The sequence below is a fragment of the Somniosus microcephalus genome, chromosome 14, assembly GCF_052327205.1.
Source record: "Somniosus microcephalus isolate GS21.2 chromosome 14, FLI_Smic_1.0, whole genome shotgun sequence".
Taxonomy (NCBI): domain Eukaryota; kingdom Metazoa; phylum Chordata; class Chondrichthyes; order Squaliformes; family Somniosidae; genus Somniosus; species Somniosus microcephalus.
The window spans coordinates 34,345,781-34,369,702 of NC_141000.1; the positions used below are offsets into that span (position 1 = coordinate 34,345,781).

Genomic DNA, 23,922 nt, shown 5'->3' on the forward strand with positions numbered 1-23,922 from the left:
TCGAGGGGCTAAATGGCCTACTCCTGTTCCTATGTTCCCTTCGAGCGAGACTTGCCACTGGAAGTATGGCGAGTGGTGAATTTACTATTGTGCTAACTCAACAGCCAAGAGGCCAGGCTGTTGGTGGAAATGTAGAAACAGTATTATTAAATTAATGTAAATTTGCCAACAAAAATTAGGCTATCTGGGTTGCCAGTGGAGTATTGTGCACAGTTTCGGGCACCCGATTATAGGAAGAATATAAAAGCTGTGGGAAAGATGCAGCCTGGATTCACTAGAGTGTTACCAGAGATGGGGGTTACAGTTATAAAGACAGATTTGATTATTTAGGGCTTTTTTCACTCGCGCTGAGAAAGTTAGGAGGTGACCTGACTCCAGCTGCCCTAGTTTTGCCCACTCAGTCTGTCTATGTCCCTTTGTAAATTCCTGCTCCCATCAATACAACTTGTCTTCTAACTTAGTGCCATCTGCAAATTTGAATTACAACTCTCCATTCCTTCATCCAAGTCATTAATATATATGGTGAAAAGCTGAGGCCCTGGTAGCGATCCCTAGGGAACACCACTTGTCACATCCTGCCAATCAGAGCGGAACCCTTACTCTCTGTCTCCTATCTCCCAACTAATTCCCAACCCATGCCACAATGTTACCTCCAATTCTGTGCGCTTTAATCTTTGCTAATAATCTCTTGTATGGACTTATCAAATGCCTGTTCATCTAAACAATGTCCATAGCCACTCCCTTATCAAATGCCTGTTCATCTAAACAATGTCCATAGCCACTCCCTTATCAAATGCCTGTTCATCTAAACAATGTCCATAGCCACTCCCTTATCAAATGCCTGTTCATCTAAACAATGTCCATAGCCACTCCCTTATCAAATGCCTGTTCATCTAAACAATGTCCATAGCCACTCCCTTATCCATCGCCTATCTTTAATCCATGTTCTGACATTATGATTGTAGCTGCTGTATTTGTGTGATTCAGTAATTAATTGTACTTCCTACCTGTTTTGATAACTTTGTGCATCATTCAGGCAAATTAACAATTGTTTTAAACTTGTAGGTGAAACAAGAGAGGAAAGGACATTCAGAAACTGGATGAACTCACTTGGTGTGACTCCTCGTGTGAACCATTTGTATAGGTGAGGGAAACTTGAAATTCTGAAGAATAACTCCAGGGTTATGCACAGATTGTACTGCTCCATTCTGCACTGCCCACCTCACACAACACTAACCAAGCATCAATCACAGTAAGTGAATGTTGTGGCAGTATAGCTCGATCACACGTGAATACGCTATCTACACTTAAATACTTTGCAAGTGTCACTGTGCAACCAATTGCAGCTCCCTCCATGGCGAGAGCTCCAAAGCAGTCTTCATTATAAACTATTACAGTATGACCTCAGGACGACCCAAAGCGCTTTACAGCCAATGAAGTACTTTTAAAGTGTAGCCACTGTTATAATGTAGGAAATGCGTTAGCCAATTTGCACACAGCAAGCTCCCATAAATATTGGCCAGGACACCAGAGATAACTCCCCTGCTCTTCTTCAAAATAGTGCCATGGAATCTTTACGCCCACCTGAGAGAGCAGACGGGGCCTTGGTTTAACGTCTCATCCAAAAGACAGCATCTCTGACAGTGCAGTACTCCCTCAACACTGCACGGGAGTGCCAGCCTAGCTTTATGTGCTACAAGTCTCTGGAGTGGGACTTAAACCCACAACCTTCTGACTCAGAGGCAAGAGTGCTACCACTGAGCCACAGCTGACACCTAGAGGTCAGATGTAGACTGAACAATAGTGTGTTTTTCAGGTATGAATGCTGTGTGGCTCACTCCACTGGCTCCTTATGCTACTTTTAGGCAGGTTTATTGAAATGGATTAATCTCTGTCCAATAACAGCACATTAAGTAAATTGCATCTAACATTAATACTGTTGGAAACTTCCTGAAGCATTAATAAATCAAGAAATATTGACATGACCATACTGTTTACAGTTGAGCTGGAAGCATAAATGAATTAATAAGTGCATGCTTTGTGTTATGGTACTGTAATTCTGCAGTATTTCATTGCTATCATTAGATGGTGCCAGTGTGCTGTTTGAATCAAATTCTTCCCTATTACAATTGTTTTACATTTGCAGTCAGGGTATCAATCAGATTTCAGGGAGTATGCTAAATCACACACAGCCAGTTATAAAACGTGCTGCACTGAATGCCTGCTTTCCAAAGGTAGACGCCAAACAATTCATCCAAAAACACTGTAACCTAGAAATTAATACTGGTGCAATTAGTGCAATTAGCTGTTCCTATGACAGTCCCCGGTCTGCTAAATCCATTTAAAATGTAGCAAGTTTAGATCATTAAAATTTGGATTGAGGAATGGGTCATACAAACAAGTTAGTGTCAATCCACCAATACAGCCAGCAGTTATTTCTACGTTTGTAGATGGCAGGATGCCATTAGTGTATTTTGAGAGTTGCAAGTTTTTCTTTACTTTCAAATTCACTTTTTTTAATCCTTTTAATTATTGGCATTTCATTTGCACCAGTTTTGAATTGTGGGAAAAAATTTGTGCTGTGGACTGGTGCCTCTGTGGTCCCAACTACCAAAGCTCCGACTTCAGGTTAATGCGCCTTTCCCCCTTTCTAATGCCAGTCAACCTGCTGTGAATGTCAACTGTTTCCTATTTTAAAACACGCACAAGACTCTGGGTCTGAATATACAGTCACATGGGGGAGAAATTGGGTTGAGCCACAAACGGGGCGCCAAGCTCGCCTGGGCGCCAGATTTTGCGCTGCAATCGGAGCAGCAGCGATCGGCGGAAATTCAGCTTGAGCGCCCCAAGAGGGACACGGGGCGAGGCTCGAGGCGCTCCGCATCCCTCTTAGGGCACTGAAACTGAATATCGCAGCGCAACGTGCCACAGTGCCACACGCTGCGGCACGGCGTGCTGCGGTACTGCAGGCCTTCCTCCCATTCTTAAGGGGGAGGGGCCTGCACCAGCGCGATGAGCAATCGCGAGTGTCGGCAAAAGAGCCCGGCACCGAGGAGAAGTGCCGGGCTCTCAGAAAACAGCCGGCAATGCCGCGAGGGGAGAACAGGAGGCTGGGGACGGAGGTGCTGGCAGGCGGCCACTGAAAAAAACGGCCGCCCCACACCTCCACCTTAATTTGCGCCACTGCCGCCACAGGTAGGCCCCGTGAACCGGGCGCGATTAGCAAGCGGCGCTACAGAGGCGGTCGCTGCCAAATATCGCGGCGGTAGCGGGTCGCTGCGCACACCGATGACGTCATCGGTGGCGGCGCAGCGCAACAGGCTAACGCCGCCATTAGCGCCCCAGCTAAATATCGCGGGAGGCGTGGCCAGTGGCGCTAAAGCCACTGAGTGCCCTCTTTAGGTGCTAACTGGTGGCGCAGCCCACCAAATTTCTCCCCCATGGACTCTGGGTCTGAATATACAGTCGCAGACTCTGGGTCTGAATATACAGTCGCAGACTCTGGGTCTGAATATACAGTCACGGACTCTGGGTCTGAATATACAGTCACGGACTCTGGGTCTGAATATACAGTCACGGACTCGGTCTGAATATACAGCCACGGACTCTGGGTCTGAATATACAGCCACGGACTCTGGGTCTGAATATACAGTCGTGGACTCTGGGTCTGAATATACAGCCACGGACTCTGGGTCTGAATATACAGTCACGGACTCTGGGTCTGAATATACAGTCACGGACTCTGGGTCTGAATATACAGTCACGGACTCTGGGTCTGAATATACAGCCACGGACTCTGACTGGACCCATATCTATAACTGCATCCCCACCCTGAGCTGTTCTGAGCGCAGTTTCAATGTTCAATTCATATTTTTTTATAGAAGATTCATAAGCCATTTTACTAGTACAACACTCTCAGCGATAAATCATGTTACTGTGGAAATGATTTAATTCTCTACAAACCGTTTTGTTGCAGTGACCTGGAGGATGCCTTGGTGATTCTACAGCTCTATGAAAAAATCAAGATTCCAGTGGACTGGAGTCGGGTGAACAAACCACCTTATCCTAAACTGGGTGCTAACATGAAGAAAGTAAGTTTTCAGTGAAAGATTCTAACCTCTGGCAGGATACCATCAGAGTTTTGTGCAGACCTACTGCAATCATGTCAATGAAATACTGAAACTTTGGCTATTTAACAGTTTGCTCTATAACTGTGGTCACCTGAGATCCCCGCTGCCTCTGGGTAATTGTCTCTATCCCTGCCTCATTTGTAGTTCTGAGATTCCTCCATGTTTATCAGAAAAGAAACCGGTTTTAGATATTTGCTAAAAAATAGAAATGAGAGCATTTTAGATTACCAGAAATATCTGTACCAATTAGACAAATATCACAAATGTCTGCTGTTGAAAACCCATGGCGTGAAATAGTAAACCACATTAAAAGAATTTTAATGAAAATGCCAGTTTAAAACTACAGAATAGAATGGACAGAAACAATTCTGCATGGAGAGAAACAGCAGAGCATTGCTGGGAACTGAAGAAAGATCTGCCGGTGGGTAGCTCAAAATCGGGCTGTATATGTTCCGTAGGAAAGGTTAGTTAGCCTTAAAGGGAAATAGCTCCTTGGTTTTGCCTGGTGAATGATGGCCAGTCTTGCTGTCGTCCAGTACCAGTCCTGGTAGCTGAATATTGAATTAAAATGCAGAATATTTGACTGCCAATCTATGACTGCACTGTCGGCTGGTCTCTATGACTCAGAATCTAAGGCAACAGTCTCTTGGCTCATTGGTTCTAGGTGCATGAGTTGTGGGTGCACTACTGTCTAGCTATCCACAAAAGTGTGTACTTGTGGGCTGACTGTGGGCACCTTACTCAGTGCCCTATGCCTTGTTTGAAGTGGAAGATATTTTCAAGGTACTCTAATTGATTTCTTGAACAAAGAACGGCAGACATTCAGTGTTCTTATCACCTCGCCAACCATCAAGAATTTTCGGGAAATATCTCCCAGAATTCCATCCCAAGACTAAATTTCCCTCCTGCCACCAACCCCCCCACAAATCTAATAATCCTGATAGTCATTAGGGCATATGCGGTACCCTGAGCTTCCGGTCGCCTGTCACTTTAATTCACCGCTTCACTCCCACTCTGATCTCTCTGTCCTCGGCCTATTACATTGTTCCAATGTAGCTCAACGTAAGCTCGAGGAACAGCACCTCATCTTTCAATTAGGCACTTTACAGCCTTCTGGACTCAACATTGAGTTCAACAATTTCAGAAAGTAACCCCTGCCCCCATTTTTCATGCTGTATGCTTTTGCCATTCCCATTTGCAACATTTTATCTTTCCTGCCTCCTACAAATGTACAGTATGTTCCTTCAATTCCTTCCACCCCCCCCCCCCCCCACCCCACGTCTCTGCACCTGCTTAATATCGATTACATCTCCAGCTTTTTCCAGTTCTGATGAAGGGTCCCAGACCTGAAACGTTAAATCTGTTTCTCTCACCACAGATGCTGCCTGGCCTGCTGAGTTTTTCCAGCATTTTCTGTTGTTATTATAGGTGATAGAGTGTTCTTTTTTTCCCTGCACTAAAGCATTTTGACTAATTAATTATTATCGAATGTCACAGCACAGAAACAGACCATTCGGCCTATCAAGTCTGTACTAGTCACTTTTCCCCACTTGAACCACCTAGTTTAATCCCACTCTCATGCTCGCTTTCCAAACTTTATATTTTCTCTTTTTTTCAAGCAACAATCTAATTCCCTTTTAAAAGGATTGATTGTGGTGTATGTGCCTTTAAGAGCCCCAGGTGTGCGTAATGCCGGTAATTGCCACTTGGGCTATATAAGCCTGTGTATTGTGTATATCCTTTAGAAACCCCCCCCCCCCCCCCCACCCCCCACCCCCAGACTTGCTTAGTAAATACCTATGAACCAACTCCTGTCTTCAGTGTCTTTATCTACACACGGACACTACAGTGGCGACGAAGTGGAAACGGACTTACCTGCAATTCGGCAGCACCTCAAGGACATCGATTCCTCCAGCGTCCAGAAGACTCAAGGAAGTAAGAGAAACTGTGGTTTCACCAGCTGGCCAAGCTGGTGACAGGTACTGCGCTAATCCTTCCTGGGCGTCAGGCTGGAGCTCCAGCGGCGGGCTCTACAGCTGAGACAGGCAGCGAAATCGGAGGCAAGCAATAATGGACTGGGAGGGTGCACTCGAGAGACGGCCGGCGCGGCAAGCAGGTCAGCGTTTAGACCTCCGTCGGGAACGAGTCTCCAACAGTGAATAAACGGAAACCACAGTAAAACAGCGTTGTTATCGGTAGCAGCGGCGGGAAAGCGCGGGAAGCGCCATATCATTGCTACAGAGAGAAAAAAAAAAGCGCGGGAAGCGCCATATCTTTTCTGAAATGCCTAAATCTGGTAATATTGAGGCTCTTGATGGCGAAATAGAAGATTGGACCACATACGTGGAAAGAGTAGAGGTTTATTGCACTGCAAATGGAATAACAGATGAAAAAAAAGCTTCAATACTTCTGAACTTAATGGGCGCGAAGACATACGGGCTGTTACGAAATTTAATCACTCCAGCCAAACCAAAGGACAAGACTTTTAAAGAAATTGTTGATACCCTGCAGGAGCATTTAAACCCAACACCGCTGCTGATAGCGGAACGATTCAAGTTCTTCAAGAGAAATCAACACAAGAATGAAAGTAACGCTGATTACCTAACCGAATTAAGAAAGCTATCAAAGTACTGCCAATTCGGAGCAGGACTATCGGATTATCTTTGAGACAAATTTGTTTGCGGTCTCTTAAGTGAAGGAACACAAAAAAGACTGCTTTCTGAAAAAGATTTAACATTGGACAAAGCTTTCAGTATGGCTGTATCATACGAAGCAGCAGCAAAAGGAGCTGCAGAGATACAACAAGAGACACAAGACTTCGGCACCCATAAAATGACACAGGAGTTCGGAAGATGTTATCGCTGCGGCAGATCCACCCATAACCAGAGGGACTGCTGGTTCAAGGGCAAAGCATGCAGGCAATGTGGTAAGATTGGACACATTGCACGGGTATGCCAATCTGGACAAAATAAATCCACTGACAGAAAACAAAAAATCAATAAAGAAAAGTACAGGAAGGTACAAATGATGACGGACAATAGCTCCGAAGACCAGAATAGTGATAGCAGCTCCGGAAACAAGAGACTAAGCTGTCTCAAATTACATAATGTACTTGCCAAAGAGGATTACCAAACCATTTGGGTTACCCTCACAATAGCAGGGTCCCCAATTAAAATGGAGCTAGATACAGGATCAGCTCTAACCGTAATAAATCGACGAGATTACGAGAGGCTATTTTCGCATATACCTCTAAAAGACACATCCATTATCTTAAAAACATATACGGGGCAGAAAGTCTACCCCAAAGGAAAAATAAGGGTGCCTGTGGTATACAACGGCAAAGAAATACAAAAGTTGTATTTATACATTCTACAAGATGGTGGTCCACCGTTGTTGGGACGTGAATGGATAAGGAAGATACGTTTAGACTGGCACTCCATTCAGGCACTGGCGGTGACCAGTAAGGAAAAAAACAATGATGACATCATACCTGAACGATTAAAAGACATCTTGGCCAACGCCAAAGAAGTGTTTCAAGAGAAACTAGGAACCTTGAAAGGCATCACCGCCTCAATAAAAGTGGAAGATACAGCAATTCCAAAAATTTTTAAGGCAAGACCGGTGCCATACGCAATACGTCCGGCAGTCGAGGCAGAGCTGAAGAATTTGGAAAAGGCAGGCGTATTATCCAAAATAGATTGGAGCGAATGGGCAACACCCATCGTTCCAGTCATGAAAAAAACATTGAAAAATAACTCTTGAGGAACAGAAAAAAATTCGCATCTGTGGGGACTTTAAGGTGACTGTAAACCCGGCCCTTCACACGGTACAGTATCCTCTTCCGAGGATAGAAGATATTTTCGCCTCACTATCCGGAGGGAAACGTTTCACAAAAATTGACTTGGCACAGGCATATCTACAGATGGAGGTTGAGGAGACCTCTAAAAAGTATCTCACAATAAACACACACAAAGGCCTGTACCAGTACAATCGACTGGTTTTTGGAATAGCATCAGCCCCAGCTATCTGGCAAAGAGCTATGGAGCAAGTCCTGCAAGGGATTCCGGGGACTCAATGCTACCTAGACGACATCCTTATAACAGGAGAAAACGACAACGAGCACCTTGCCAATTTGGAGCAGGTGCTCACTAGGCTGAAAGAACGGGGCTTACGAGCAAATCGCCCCAAGTGCGAATTTTTCCAAAATCAGATATATTGTGGCCACATAATTAATAAGGAAGGGTTGCATAAGTCACCTGAAAAAATTGAAGCAGTTATAAAAGCCCCAGCACCTGAAAATGTTTCACAATTAAGGTCATTCCTGGGATTAATAAATTACTATCATAAATTTTTACCGAACTTATCAACTATTCTACACCCTCTTAATGATCTTCTACAGACAGGAGTGATTTGGAAATGGAACGAAGACTGTAAACGTGCCTTCCATAAATGTAAAGACTTAATCACATCCGAGAAAATTTTGGCTCATTACAACCCATCACTACCAATCAGACTGGCGTGCGATGCATCCCCTTACGGCATAGGAGCGGTATTGTCCCATAGATTCCCTGATGGCTCGGAACGACCGATAGCTTTTGCGTCACGCTCGTTGAACTCAGCTGAGCGTAACTATGCCCAGATAGACAGGGAAGCACTCAGCCTGGTATGGGGAGTGAAGAAATTCAACCATTACCTACACGGACAAAAATTTACCTTGCTGACTGACCATCAACCCCTCATCTCCATATTCAACCCTAAAAAAGGTGTCCCCATTATGACGGCACAAAAACTACAGAGGTGGTCCCTTTTTCTAGGGGCACACCAATACAACATTGAATACAAAGGGTCAAAACAGCATGGGAATGCTGACGGTTTATCACGCCTACCGTTGCCAATGATAGAAGAGGCACCTACAGTAGACCCAGTAGAGATATTCCACTCTACCATAGTGGAATGTCTACCGGTGACAAATTCTGCCATTGAAAGGGAGACAAGAAATGACCTTACTCTCTCACGGGTCTACGATTTAACAGTGAAGGGATGGCCAGCACATGGCGAACCACTGTTGCCAGCATTCTCGCAAAGAAGAGAACAGCTGTCAGTGTGCCGAGGAACCTTGATGTGTGGATCCAGAGTGGTGATTCCACCCAAACTCCAGGATAAAGTACTAAAGGAGCTTCACGAGGGGCATCTGGGTGGAGTGAAAATGAAGAACCTAGCTAGGGCGTTTGTATGGTGGCCAGGTATCGATGGAGACATCGAAGACATGACCAAGAGCTGCCTAGGATGCCAGAAGGTCCAAAATGCTCCGCCACAGGCCCCTCTACATCCATGGGAGTGGCCCTCATCTCCCTGGCAAAGGGTGCACATCGACTTTGCTGGTCCATTTATGGACTCAATGTTCTTAATCGCAGTTGATGCACACTCCAAGTGGCCGGAGGTAATAAAGATGTCCTCCACCACCACGGAAAAAACCATCACAGTATTAAGGACCATATTTACCAGGAATGGGCTGCCGGAGCAGATATGTTCTGATAATGGACCGCAATTTGTGTCCGAAGAATTCAGAAAGTTCTTAAAGAACAATGGGGTAAAGCACTACACGTCCGCCCCATACCATCCCGCCACCAATGGATTGGCTGAAAGGTTTGTCCAGACCTTCAAGAAGGCCATCAAGGCCATGGGTAATGAAGACATAAAACTTCAGCACAAGGTGGATAACTTCTTATTTGCATATAGGAATGCAACGCATATGGTTACTAACCAAACTCCCGCCATGATGTTCTACAATAGAAACCTAAGATGCCGGCTGGATTTGGTCAAGCCCAACATCCGAAGGGACGTGGAGAACCGGCAGTTTCAGGGCATGAATGAAAGGCCAACTAGGGCCTTCTAGATAGGCCAACCGGTTTTGGCCCGGGACTACCATACCGAGAAATGGCAGCCTGGAACTATCTGCACACGATTAGGACCACTGATGTATACTGTGGACATCGGAGACAGCATAATAAGGCGCCATGCTGACCAAATCATCAAGTCATCCGAAAAGGGACAACCTACACCACCACTCTATACATCTAACGATGAAGTAGAGATACCCATATCTACCTCCGATCCGGTGATACTGGAGCCCAATGAACCCGACACTGGCCTTCAAGCCGAATCACCCTTGCCAGAAGAACCTACTACACCACCAGAAACTACTACACCCCCGAAGCGTTATCCGGACCGAGTCAGGAAGCCTCCTGAGAGACTAACTTATAATTAATTAATACAGCAATGTATATTATTTTGCATATAACATGTAATTAATAATTACTTAAAATATGATGTACTAGTTAGCTAGAAGGGGAGGAATTGTGGTGTATGTGCCTTTAAGAGCCCCAGGTGTGCGTAATGCCGGTAATTGCCACTTGGGCTATATAAGCCTGTGTATTGTGTATATCCTTTAGAAACCCCCCCCCCCCCCCAGACTTGCTTAGTAAATACCTATGAACCAACTCCTGTCTTCAGTGTCTTTATCTACACACGGACACTACATTGATGAACTCTGCTTTAAATCTTTCATTCTTTCTTTTAAATGTCTGTGCCCCAACAATCCACATTCTAACCACCTTTTAAAGAAATTTAGAATTTCATAGAATCTTACACAGGCCATTCATATAATCGTGCCTGTGCCGGCTCTTTCAAAGAGCTATTCAATTAGTCCCACTCCCCTGCTCTTTCCCCAAAGCCCTGCAATTTTTGGGGCTTTTCAAGTATTATTACAATTCCACTTTGAAAGTTACGAGTGAATCTGCTTCCACAACCCTTACACTACTTTATTTTTTCTAACTTCTCGTTTAATTCATTAAAAATAAGTCAATGTGTTTGTTAAATATTGTTAAAATAATAGCCACCTCAACATCAGTAATAGGGTGACATTCTTTGATCCAAATTAAACCCAAATGACTATATATTTGAATGGGGCTAATGGAGCTCCATTTGTGGAGCCTTCTACTATGATGCAGCCAAGAGAACAGGCTAGAGGTTTCTCCGTCTACCAGTGCCACTGAGGTGCGTGAGACTGGTGAGCGACTTGTTTCCCCCTCCCCCCCACCCCCCTCGGCACCTCCTCACAGGCATACAGTCAAGTCTGGAAATCCCGCTGTGGCAAATGATGGGTGCAACCCTGCATCCCAGAACTGTAGGACACAGAATGCTGGAGCTCAACCCAGAGCATTGTAGAGTGGGCGGGGGGGGAAGAGATGTCGGGGATTGAGTTCAAGGCTGTAAATCAGTCTCTCAGTTCTTGACATCCATAGCTTTTATTCTGGTGTATTATGACAGTATTCCATATTGGCTGGTGTGCCAAGCCAGGAGCTTGTGAGACTTGCTCATTGAGTTGAAGTGAGCACAAAGCACAGATAAGACTCTGATTGAAACCCAGGCCTTCTGAAACTCTACCACTAGAACCAACAGGCCTGTGCAGTTGGTTCATTCTTGGTTAAAACTAAGTGACCATGAAAAAAAAAGGACTGCATTTACTGATGATATATCAAACCAGATAATTGTTAACATGTAGCTTTTATTACCCAACAGCTGGAGAACTGTAACTACGCAGTTGATCTGGGAAAGAACAAAGCCAAGTTTTCACTCGTTGGGATTGCAGGTCAAGATCTGAATGAAGGCAAACACATGCCAACTTTAGCCTTGATGTGGCAGTTAATGAGGAGGTGAGTATATTTTAACATATAAGATTGACAAAAGCTAGGCAACGATGGCAGCAAAATGAAGTCTAACTGATGAATGTTGGGAATATGGATAGTTTGGTACAAACTTGCTGCTTGGTGCTGCCTTGTAGATTTGGACAAAGTAGTCTAAATTTTCCATGTTTTGTCTCGTTTAGACCTTAATTGCTATTGGTGGGTTTTAGACAGTCTGAGTTGGCAGTGTGCTGCTTGCTTCTCATGCCATTGGTCCCTGCCCCCCGGGAACTACTTTGGGTCGTAAAGATCCTGCAGGATAGAACTCCCGTTCCTTTTCCACTACCGGATGCCCTTTTCACACCACAACCAAAGGTGCCCCACAGCAGAAAATCTCAAATTGTACTTCCAATAATATACTCGGTAATGTGATCTGGTATCAGGCAATACCTTCAAACTAATACATTGTACAGTCTTTTTTTAAACATAAATGCAGAACTATTGCTTGCTTAAGGTTATAAATAGTCCATAATCCTACACAATCTGTTCTGCTTTTACCATCTTCATTACACTGAAATGCCATTATATGGTATGCCTATTTTAGGACTTTTTACAATCCGAGTTGGGTAATGATGTGTCATTTGGCACCCATTCACAAAGCTTTGTTGATCAGCTAAAATCTCTTGTTGCCGTCTCACTACCGTGTTCCTGTAAAAGAGGCTGCACTGGTCAAAATCATTGGAAAAATTGTGATCGAGGTGAGAAAATCTCCTTACGGATGCGGAAGACCATTCAACCCATTTTAACTCACCTGTCTATGAAGACTCCACAGTCCCCCATCACAGCATCCAATTGTTTCCTCAATGATTCCAGGGTTTTCATCTCCACTACTCAATCTGGGAGTCGGTTCCATGTGGTGATCACTATGAAGAAAAACTTCCTGAATCCAGGCTTAAATTTGCCTTTTATTATTGTGAACCCATGTCTCCTTGTCACACTATCATAGAATCATACAGCACAGAAGGTCATTCAGCCCATCGTGCCTGTGCCGGCTCTTTGAAAGAGCTATCCAATTAGTCCCACTCTCTTTCTCCATATCCCTGCAGATTTTTCCTTTTGAAGTATTTATCCAATTCCCTTTTAAAAGTTACCATTGAATCTGCTTCCACCACCCTTTCAGGCAGTGCATTCCAGATCATAAAAACTTGCTGTTTTATCATGGTTTAGTTTGAAGTAATTTCCATTGAATGTATTTATTATTAAAATTATTTGCAACAATACTACAATCCAGAGAAACAGAGTTAATGTTTCAGGTCGATGACCCTTCATCAGAACCTTTCATCGACCTGAAACGTTAACTCTGTTTCTCTCTCCACAGATGCTGCCTGACCTGCTGAGTGTTTCCAGCATTTTCTGTTTCTATTTCAGATTCCAGCATCTGCAGTATTTTGCTTCTGATCCAAGTAATGCTATTTTCTTTGCTGCTAGGTATACATTGAACATGCTGGAGGAGATTGGTGATGGAGAAAAGGTCAACGATGAGATCATTGTAAAATGGGTGAATCAGAAATTATCTGAATCGGGAAAAACCTCCTGTGTTACAAGCTTTAAGGTAATCTGCTTCCCTAACATTGTTCTTGGGGATCTCCCGTGGCATTGCTCAAGGATAGAATTTTTTAATTTTAAAGCAGAGTACAAATAGGATTCCTCTCCCCCACTGCATGCAAATAATAAACAAAGAAAAAAATTATAGTTAGAAATAAAATAGATGGATGGGAAACATACTGATTATACAAATATCATATGTATATAAATATATATATTTACATGTATACTGGAATGTACCCCCATACCTACTTAAGTCTCCCAACTGACCTTCAGACACTCGTACAGTAGCAGCACTGACTTTCCCCACTCTTGCACAAGTCAGCCTTACTTTCACAGCCAGCTCCCATGCCAATTTACTCGAAGGGTTTTGTTTTGCGTGTGAGTATTGACACCACTGTGTCAGCCAGTGAGTTAGAGGCGGGACAAGACTTATGGCAGGACTTACAGCAGTCTATTTTACAGATTCTCTACGCACTACAACGAACAGTCTATTTACTTAATTTTAAACAGTGTCTACTTAAACAGTCTTACGAACTACAGCAAACAGAACTCATGACCGAAACTATAGCAGAGTCTCCCGATAAAAGCAGGATTATTTCTCCAGTAAAATGCAGTGAGTGGAGGAGAGTTACATAATACAAATTATGTGCGTAACACCATTCCCAGTCACATACAGCAGTCCAACCTCCGGTTCTGATTGACGGGGGATTACCCAATCGTCTCCATTCTGGCTGGGACTTGTGGTGTCACTATATGCAGCTTTTGTTTTATTTTGTTCCCTTACCCCTGAATACATGCAGGTCTGATTGAATAAAATCATTGTTTCCCTTTCAGAAGTGACTAATAATCAAATTAAGTGGAACAAATGATTGCAGTGATTTCTTGTAAGTAAAGAGTTTGATGGTTATCTGGGTACTATTTGAAGCTGGTATTCTGGGGCTGCACTCTCATGTGGCAGAGAGTGTGCAGCCTGAGTCTGAAGTCCCTGAAGCCCCGTGTGTGTGAGATGGCCTCTCTCCTAGCTGCAGGTTCTGGTGCTAGCTCTGTCTGCTGGAGATAGCGGAGTTCCTATGTCTGGGACTGTTGCTGATTCCCTGTGCACGGCCACCAGTCCTGTAAAAGCGTACAGTTTGTACAGAGTTTTTCTGATATATGTCATCCAATGTGTTACTCAATATGCAGGACAAAGAAATTAGCACAAGTATACCAGTACTGGATCTGATCGATGCCATTCAGCCTGCGTCAGTTAGATATGATCTTGTGAAGACTGGAGACTTGACCGATGAGGAGAAACTTCAAAATGCCAAGTGAGTAGCATCTATGTGCTATAAGTACCATTTAAGGGGAAGCTAGAAGGAGAAAGGAATAGAAGGATATGTTGATCGGGTGAGATGTGGAGCTTAAACACCATCATAGACCTGTTGGGCCGAATGGCCTGTTTCTGCGCTGTTAATTCTATGTAATTCTAGTATCGCTAGATAATGCTGGAATAAGTTTCTGTTCCTTACACAAATTGGTTAATTAGATGGAGCTCCAGGATATAATTGTAAAATAAATTGTACCTGTTGTTGTGCTGCTTGAGGTTAGCTTCAATCTTCTCTATAGTGTATGTTTTGAGCCAACTCTAAGAGTAGCCCCCACTGGCTTTATGTGGCAGAGAACAAAGATAGTCATCCCTCAATCTGGAGTCGTATAGAATACTGCAGAGATCCACGGCACCTACTACCCAGATTGACTGTAGACTAGGCCTGACTGTAGACTAGACCTGCTCACCGATGCTCAGATTGGGTTCTGCCAGGACCACTCGGCTCCAGATCTCATTTCAGCCTTGGTCCAAACATAGACAAGAGAGCTGAATTCCAGAGGTGAGGTGAGAGCGACTGTCCTTGACATCAAGGCAGCATTTGACCGAGTGTGGCATCAAGGAGCCCTAGTAAAACTGAAGTCAATGGGAAACGGGGGGCAAACACTCCACTGGCTGGAGTCATACCTAGCACAAAGGAAGATGGTTGTAGTTGTTGGAGGTCAATCATCTCAGCCCCAGACATCGCTGCAGAAGTTCCTCAGGGCAGTGTCCTAGGCCCAACCATCTTCAGATGCTTCATCAATGACTTTCCCTCCATCATAAGGTCAGAAGTGGGGATATTTGCTGATGATTGCACAGTGTTCAGTGCCATTTGCAACTCCTCAGATAATGAAGCAATCCATGCCCGCATGCAGCAAGACCTGAACAACATTCAGGCTCGGGCTGATATGTGGCAAGTAACATTCAGGCCACAGAAGTGCCAGGCAATGACTATCTCCAACAAACGAGAGTCTAATCACCGCCCTTTGACATTCAACAGCATTACCATCGCCGACTCCCCCACCATCAACATCCTAGGGGGTCACCATTGACCAGAAACTTAACTGGACCAGCCACAAATACTGTGGCAACAAGAGCGGGTCAGAGGCTGGTTCTTCTGCGGCGAGTGTCTCCCCTCCTGATTCCCCAAAGCCTTTCCATTATCTACAAGGCACAAGTCAGGAGTGTGATGGAATACTCTCCACTTGCCTGGATGAGTGCAACTCCAACAATACTTGAAGCTCGACACCATCCAGGACAAAGCAGCCTGCTTGATTGGCTCCCCATCCACCACCTCAAACATTCTCTCCCTCCACCACCGGCGTACTGTGGCTGCAGTGTGTACCATCTACAAGATGCACTGCAGCAACTCGCCAAGGCTTCTTCGGCAGCACCTCCCAAACCCGCAACCTCTACCACCTAGAAGGACAAGGGCAGCAGGCTCATGGGAACACCGTCACCTGCAAGTTCATCTCCAAGTCACACACCATCCTGACTTGGAAGTATATCGCCGATCCTTCATCGTCGCTGGGTCAAAATCCTGGAACTCCCTCCCTAACAGCACTGTGGGAGTACCTTCACCTCATGGACTGCAGTGGTTCAAGAAGGCGGCTCACCACCACCTTCTCAAGGGCAACTAGGGATGGGCAATAAATGTTGGCCTTGCCAGCGACGCCCACATCCCAGGAACAAATAAAAAAAATACTCCCAAAGCCACGTACGGGAGCAGACAGGGGGAGAAAGATTATGAATGTCAACGTGTGGCAGGAAGCTGATACAGAAGGAAGCTGTTTCAGATCCCTGGGAATACGGGGACTACTTTTGGGACAATGGGTGGCTATACAGATGGGATGGCCATCATCTAATTGGCAGGATTTTACATGTGTCCAGGTATTGGGGCCTCAGCTTTTCACCATATATATCAATGACGTGGATGAAGGAATCGAGAGTTGTATATCCAAGTTTGCAGATGACACTCATAAAACTGGCACTGGTAAAACTGTATACGTAAGAATATAATTCTGGGGATCATTAGGCCCAGTAAGCGTGTCCTTTTTTGAAGGATCTTAACCGCACCTAACTGCCTTCTCGCCATGTCCCTCGATTCCTTTTCTCTCCAAAAATACATCCTCCGAACCCGTTTACATTATTTGCTTTCCTTTTCACTTATCGCAGAAGTCATAAGAAGTGGAACCAGCTGCACTTAAACCTCTTTAAAACATGTTGGTGTGTTTATCCTGAATATCCCAAAAGATCTGGCCTCTTGTGCATCCCCCAATTCTTTCATCCCACCATTGGTGGTCATGCCTTCAGCTGGTTAGACCCCAAGTTCAGGAATTCCATCCCTAAACCTCTCCGCCTCTCTCTCCTCCTTTGAGACGCTCCTTAAAACCTACGTCTTTGATCAAGCTTTTGGTCACCTGTCCTAATATCTCTATGTAGCTCGGTGTCAATTTTAGTCTAATTACAATCCCATGAAACTCCTTGGGTCATTTTACTAAAGGCGCTATATAAATGCAAGTTGTTGTTTGATGCCTGATCATAACCAAAGACAGGAAGTGAGAAAGCAAATAAACAAAATATTTATAAGTCTACAATTCCTTTATTTGCGCTGCTTGCCCCTCTAGTTTAATAGATGTATTTATTCTGATGACTTACGATGTACTGTGCCACTGGTAACATGTTCCTACAATAATACAACTTGCCTTTTTATTCAGCATTACTTATTAAGTTTCTGCAGCCTTCCTGAACTACCATTCAGGCCACAAGTACTGTTGCAAATCTACCAGTGATATTTAAGTTTTGTGTAGTTACTGAACATGTTTATCCGTATAACTGGAACTATGAGGCAGGTCTTATTAAAAACTTGTGCCTGACCCAAATACATTTTATTTTGTTGCTTTTATCCAGGTATGCCATTTCAATGGCAAGAAAAATTGGAACTCGAGTCTATGCTCTTCCAGAAGACCTAGTTGAAGTAAAACCGAAAATGGTTATGACTGTATTTGCATGTCTGATGGGAAAAGGAATGAAGAAGGTCTGAAACATCTGACCCAAATTAAACTGATCGATTTTCTTCTCACTTATTCCTAGCCAGGGTGCAACTTTCAAATGCAGGACATTTGCTCAGATATGCTCCTGTTTTATCACAACCATTTTAACTGGCTTTGCTACTGCTGATAAAATAATGATAGATCGAAGTTCCATGTTTCCCCAAACATTTGTACAAAAAACTTCTAGCAGGGTGCTTACTAGAGTGCATGCTGAGCTACAAAAGAACTGCTATGCATACTATAAACCTTCTGCACTAACCCAAAATGAGTTGCAACTGGTGTTTAAATAACACCAATCACCCAGTATACTTACCCAGTGCCCAAACCATTTACCTTTTTCAACAAATGTCACTTGAGCAGTATCAAACAGAGTATTTGAGGGGCGAATTTCCTCAGGGCTTGTCCCACTACACATGGGAAACCCCTTTACACCCATATGGCAGCGCAATGGAAGAGGCTCTGAGGACATTCGCCCCCTCTGTACAATGGCCAGGTTTTGTTGGAGCGGGGCATCACTCCAGCGTGCCCTGTTAGTTAGACTTGGTTATGCATGTTTAGGTTTTAAAATTTGTTCCCACAAAGTAGCTGGAAGTGCGAGCTGATAACGGTGCATCGAAGGCAACAGGCCATCTGGGACCTTGGTGTACAACAGGACAAACAATATATCTCCTTAACCAATGAGATTAAAGGATTGAGGAATAAACGAAGGAAGGAGTGAGAAGGAAGGTGAATTAGAGGAGGGTGAATTCAATGTCAAATCAGGTACAGAAAGAGAAATAGAGAGGGAAAGATTGGATTAATATAGAGGAAAAAAAAGACAGAAAAGGAAAAGAAAACAACATTTTTTAATTTAAAAAGGCATTTTTAAAATCTCCTAAAACAATTCACAACCTGAAGGAATGAGACTCCACACTTATAATTGTTCACTTTCTGGGCAAGAGAGGTTGATTGGCAGTCAATAACAATTATCACATTGTTAAAACGATACTTGCACTGTTAATTACTAGACTTAACTTACTGTGGCAAGTTTAATGGGCAATTAATGTACAAATGCAGCAACTTCATAAAATATTAGGGAGGTTAAGCATGAAGTGCTGTTTTCGCAAGGCTAACAGTGGAGCTGCACAAATTGGTCAGCAACTTGTGGCGATTCGCAATTCACGAGGTATCTCTTCCTCGCTACAAGTTGCTGGCCAATTTGCACATTAATAGCAGAATGCATCATTCAGACACGTTATTTTTTCAGCAAAATTCTGCCCATTATGTTTTATCAGGTCAATGACATTTTGCATCGCAGGTTGATGTAATAAACCAGCATTTTCAGGTACAGCTAGATTCAGACCTAAGATTGCAGCTAATCTGTGGTGCAACATGCATATTGCCCCAGTAAAATTCCTTACATTTAGCAGCTAGAATGAACTTTACAGAGGTCAAAGCAGATATTTACTTGTAGTTTGTGTAATCCCTATACATTAGCCCAGAAATCACTGATGGAACAAACATTTGACCCATTCCTATGACATTCCTTTGTCCATTGCAACATGGGCATTGATCCAGTTATTTTAAGTGGGTTAACACCTCTGCTACAATAGCAGACAGAAGGATCTCCTGCAAACGTGTTGCACGTTCGTCCATTAAACCTGTGAACAGTGTATCCTGGGCCACATCCTCCATAAACACGTACAGGAAATTAGCCCTACTTTATAAACGAATGAGCTTGCATTTGTGCATATAGAATGTCTCTTTGGTCATTCCTTCTCAGAACTCCTGAAATGATTGAACAAAATTGAATGTAAACTAACCAAAAGAGTACTTAATGTCTCATTTAGTGCAAAGGTACAATGCTAGAGAATCTAAATTACCGTACTTCATTTTCTTAACTAACTTTTCTACCCAAAAAGAGTGTGTTTTTATATTTTGATTTTGTAAAATTCCTGTTGAAATGCTAGCTTTAGGCATAAAATGCTGTTAATTTAGTGTTACTTTCAAATCAGAAATTCATGCCTTCATATAAATATGCTGATGAAATTAAAAAAATAAAAAATTTGACATCTTGCAAATAAAGGAAGAGAAAATTGTATACCTACATCATTTGGGTTTCTTTTCTGTTTCTCCTCCACAAATGGGAACCCTGACTCATTATCTTTTTTATTCCTCTGCCTAGCCCAGGGCACTGAAGCTAACTATAGCATCCTCAGTACTGTCCTGCCTGCTATCAGTTAACACAGAGCAGAAAACTACTGTGTCATTCTGTGGCTCAGTGGTAGCACTCTCGCCTCTGGATCAGAAGATTGTGGGTTCAAATTCCCTCTCCAGATACATGAGCATATCACCCAGGCTCACACTTCAGTACAGTACTGAGGGAACTGTCGGAGGTGTGGATTGTTGTATGAAATGTTAAACTGAGGTCCTGTCTACCTATTAAAGAGAACATCACTAAAAACAGATTCACTGGTCATTTATCTAATTTTCTGTTTGTGGGACCTTGCTGTATGAAAACTGGCTGCCACATAACAGTGCCTATACTCCGAAAGTAATGAATTGGCTGTCAAGTGCTCTGGGATGTCCTTCTTACTGAAAGTTCTTTCCAAACCTCACTAAACCTGTGCGCTTCCTCGTCTGTATGGCTCAGTGCCACACTGCGCTTAACTACTAAGCCACGAGAGATTCCCCAGATTGTCTTTGTCAAAGTTAATTTAGCTACAGGTTCAGTCTATCTATTGGGTACCCAGGCCAACTATTGGTGGTGAAAGGCTACAGGACATATCCTCATTGGGACCTTTGAGAGAAATATGTGGGTGTATCGTTTTGCATGACATACACTATCATTCTTTTGCCTTGGCAGGAGTACTTTTACACAGAATTTTACAGCACAGAAACAGGCCATTCAGCCCAACAGGTGTAAGCTCCACACGAGCCTCCTGTCACCCTACCTCATGTCACTTTTATTGTCTCACCATGTGTACCTGCAGTAAAACCAAAGAGACTGTAACTTTGAAAACAGCTTGATATGTCTTGGCATAAACATTCTGCGGCTCAGGGACAGACTGATGTATTCCTGGACAGGTAAATGATATAGTACGGCCATGACACAACAGGCAGCAGGGACCGACGATTGGGTAGAGATCCACTATCATCAGGTCAACACCATTTCTGTTCTGTGCATGATCGACTGGCTGATCTTTTAGTGCAGGAGATTCATTTAAATATTAGAATGTGGCGGAACCACTAAAGGACTCAGACCGTTTGTATATAATTCCCTTTAACAACATGTTAGCTACAGCCTGAGTCTGTATCTTTATTTATACTGTTTACTTGTATAGAGCGTGATTGCTTTAACAGCGCGGGTAAACGCAATGACGTCACGCCGTACATCACGTGATCCCCCACTGGCGGGAAGAACGTGATGACGTCATGACGTCAACTACGGGACCAGCCAGCAGTCCTCGTGGAGCCTCCGAACTGAATAGACCAACACTCGATGTTCTCCTACATTTACTTGTTTAAACCTGTTAGTTTCCATTAAACTTCATTTTGTTTAAGCGCCTGAGTGGACCTCAGTCTTTGGATAAGAACTAGACATTCCTACATTGGTGACCCCGACTTTTGCGAACGGTTTTCGCAGAAGACAATCAACATGGAAACGAACGCCGTTACCTTGAAGCTACCGCAGTTCTGGGAGCAACAACCAGCCGCGTGGTTCATCCAGGCTGAAGCCCAGTTCGCCATCAGGGACATAGTTGCGGATCAGACCCGTTATTATTACGTGGTCTCCGCCCTCAACAGCGCCACAGCCTCGCGGATTGTCAGCCTACTCGGTAGTCCGCCGACTGATCGCAAGTATGACACCTTAAAGGCACGGTTGCTGCAGGTCTTCGGGCTCATGAAGTCGGAGCGCGCCCACCAGCTGCTCGCTATGCCCGGCCTCAGGGACTCCATGCCGTCCGAGCTCATGAGCCAGATGCTCACGCTCCTCGGGTCCGAGCCAGAATGCTTCCTCTTCAGGGAGCTGTTCCTCAGCCTACTTCCGGAGCAAGTTCAAGCTGCCCTAGCCAGGTCCGAAGTCACAGACTGCGCGGAGCTTGCTGCCGAAGCGGACAAGATCTTTGCGGTGACACAACAGCACTGTGCGGCCACAAGGTGCCCATCCCCCACAGACGCTGCTCCAGCTCAATCAGCGGGGTTGTGCTTTTACCACGCCCGTTTTGGCGCGAAAGCAAGATGCTGCCACCCTCCCTGCAGTTCTTCGCACAAAAAAAAACATCTACAGACACCCTGGCGAAAAAGGACCAGGTCTAACGAGTGCCCCGCGGCTGCAATGGCCATCGGAGACTCGGGGAAGCTTCTTTTCATCACCGACCCCCTATCTGGTTGATGTTTCCTTTGCGACACTGGGGCGCAGTGTAGCATCCTACCTGCGGCAAATCTCGATATACTAGCTGGGGGCCACGGCCCCGCCCTCGCGGCGGTTAATGGCGCAGCCGTTCGGACCTTCGGAAGGCGGCGGGTCCAGGTGTGTTTCGGCGGTCAGCGTTTCCACTGGGAATTCATCACGGCCAAAGTCACGCAGGCCATCCTTGGGGCGGATTTTTTGTGCGCCAACGGCCTCCTGGTCGATGTCGGGCACCGCTGGTTGATCAATGCAGCCACGTTCCACTCCATCCCATGCCACCGTGGTAACGCCGTGCCACGCACTGTCTTCTGTGCGTTCCCACCTCCAGATGACTTCACTCGGCTCCTCGGTGAGTTCCCAGATCTGACCAGGCCCACTTTCTCCTCCTCGGCTACTAAACATGGTGTGGAACATTACATCACCACCACCGGACCCCCGGTTTATACATGGGCCCGACGACTCGAACCCGGCAAGCTCGCGGCTGCGAAAGCAGAGTTCGACACGATGGAGTGTCTGGGGATTATTCGCCGGTCGAATAGTCCCTGGTCTTCGCCTCTCCACATTGTTCCGAAACCCGGCAGCGGATGGTGGCCATGCGGCGACTACCGACGCCTGAATGACGCCACTACTCCTGATCGGTACCCAATCCCGCATATCCAAGATTCCTCGGCCCATTTGGCGGGAAATACTTTTTTTTCGAAAGTCGACCTCGTCCGCGGTTACCACCAGGTCCCCGTGCACCCGCAAGACGTCCTGAAAACCGCAGTCATCACCCCATTCGGCCTGTTTGAATTTCTGTGAATGCCGTTTGGCTTAAAGAACGCTGCACAGGCTTTCCAGCGCTTAATGGACTCTGTGCTTTGGGACCTAAAGTTCCTCTTCGTCTACCTCGACGACAGCCTCATCGCCAGCCCTAGCAAAGAGGAGCACTTCCGCCATTTGCGTACCCTCTTCACACGCCTCAGTCAACACGGTTTGATTATCAACCCGGCCAAGTGCCAGTTCGGCCTGCAGCGGATTGATTTCTTGGGCCACCGCATTACATCAGATGGCACAATTCCCTTACAGACGAAGGTCAAGGCGGTTACATCTTTCCCGCGCCCGCAAACCATCAAGGCCCTACAGGAGTTCCTCAGGATGGTAAATTTCTATCACCGGTTCGTCCCTAAGGCGGCTCTGCTTATGCAGCCCTTGTACGAGGCCCTCAAGGCCAAGTCCGGTAAGGATCCGATCAGCTGGACGGCCGAGATGGACCGGGCGTTCGTCGACACCAAAGGCGCCTTGGCCAACGCAACCATGCTGGCGCACCCGCTTCCAGGTGCCACCATTGCCCTTACCACCGACGTGTCGGACTACGCAATTGGCGCAGTGCAAGAACAGTGGGTGAATGGGACGTGGCAACCGCTTGTGTTTTTCAGCCGTCAACTACGGCGAAACGAAATAAAGTACAGCACTTTCGACCGGGAGTTGCTGGCTCTTTTTCTAGCCATCCGCCATTTCCGGCTCTTACTAGACGGACGTCCGTTCACGGCTTATGTGGACCACAAGCCACTAATGTACGCTATGGCCAAGACCGCCGAACCGTGGTCAGCTCAGCAACAACGTCACCTGACGTTCATTTCAGAATTCACCACGGACATTCAGCATATGTCCGGCAAAGACAACCTGGTGGCGGATTGTCTCTCCCGCGCGACTGTGCATGCAGTCC

At 45.1% G+C, this 23,922-nt stretch overlaps 1 protein-coding gene across 5 annotated transcripts in view; it reads left to right on the top strand.

The window, feature by feature from the left end:
* Positions 1-20,264, top strand: part of lcp1 (lymphocyte cytosolic protein 1 (L-plastin)) — a 139,543-nt gene extending 119,279 nt beyond the window's left edge. For all 5 annotated transcript variants that reach the window (XM_086006484.1, XM_086006487.1, XM_086006486.1 and 2 more), the window contains 6 exons: positions 1,066-1,144; positions 3,977-4,091; positions 11,712-11,845; positions 13,304-13,427; positions 14,606-14,730; positions 17,679-20,264. In XM_086006484.1, the coding sequence (XP_085862610.1) occupies positions 1,066-1,144; positions 3,977-4,091; positions 11,712-11,845; positions 13,304-13,427; positions 14,606-14,730; positions 17,679-17,811 (710 nt within the window). In that variant the 3' untranslated portion in view covers positions 17,812-20,264. The remainder of the gene's footprint in view (positions 1-1,065; positions 1,145-3,976; positions 4,092-11,711; positions 11,846-13,303; positions 13,428-14,605; positions 14,731-17,678) is intronic.
* Positions 20,265-23,922: the final 3,658 nt, after the last annotated feature.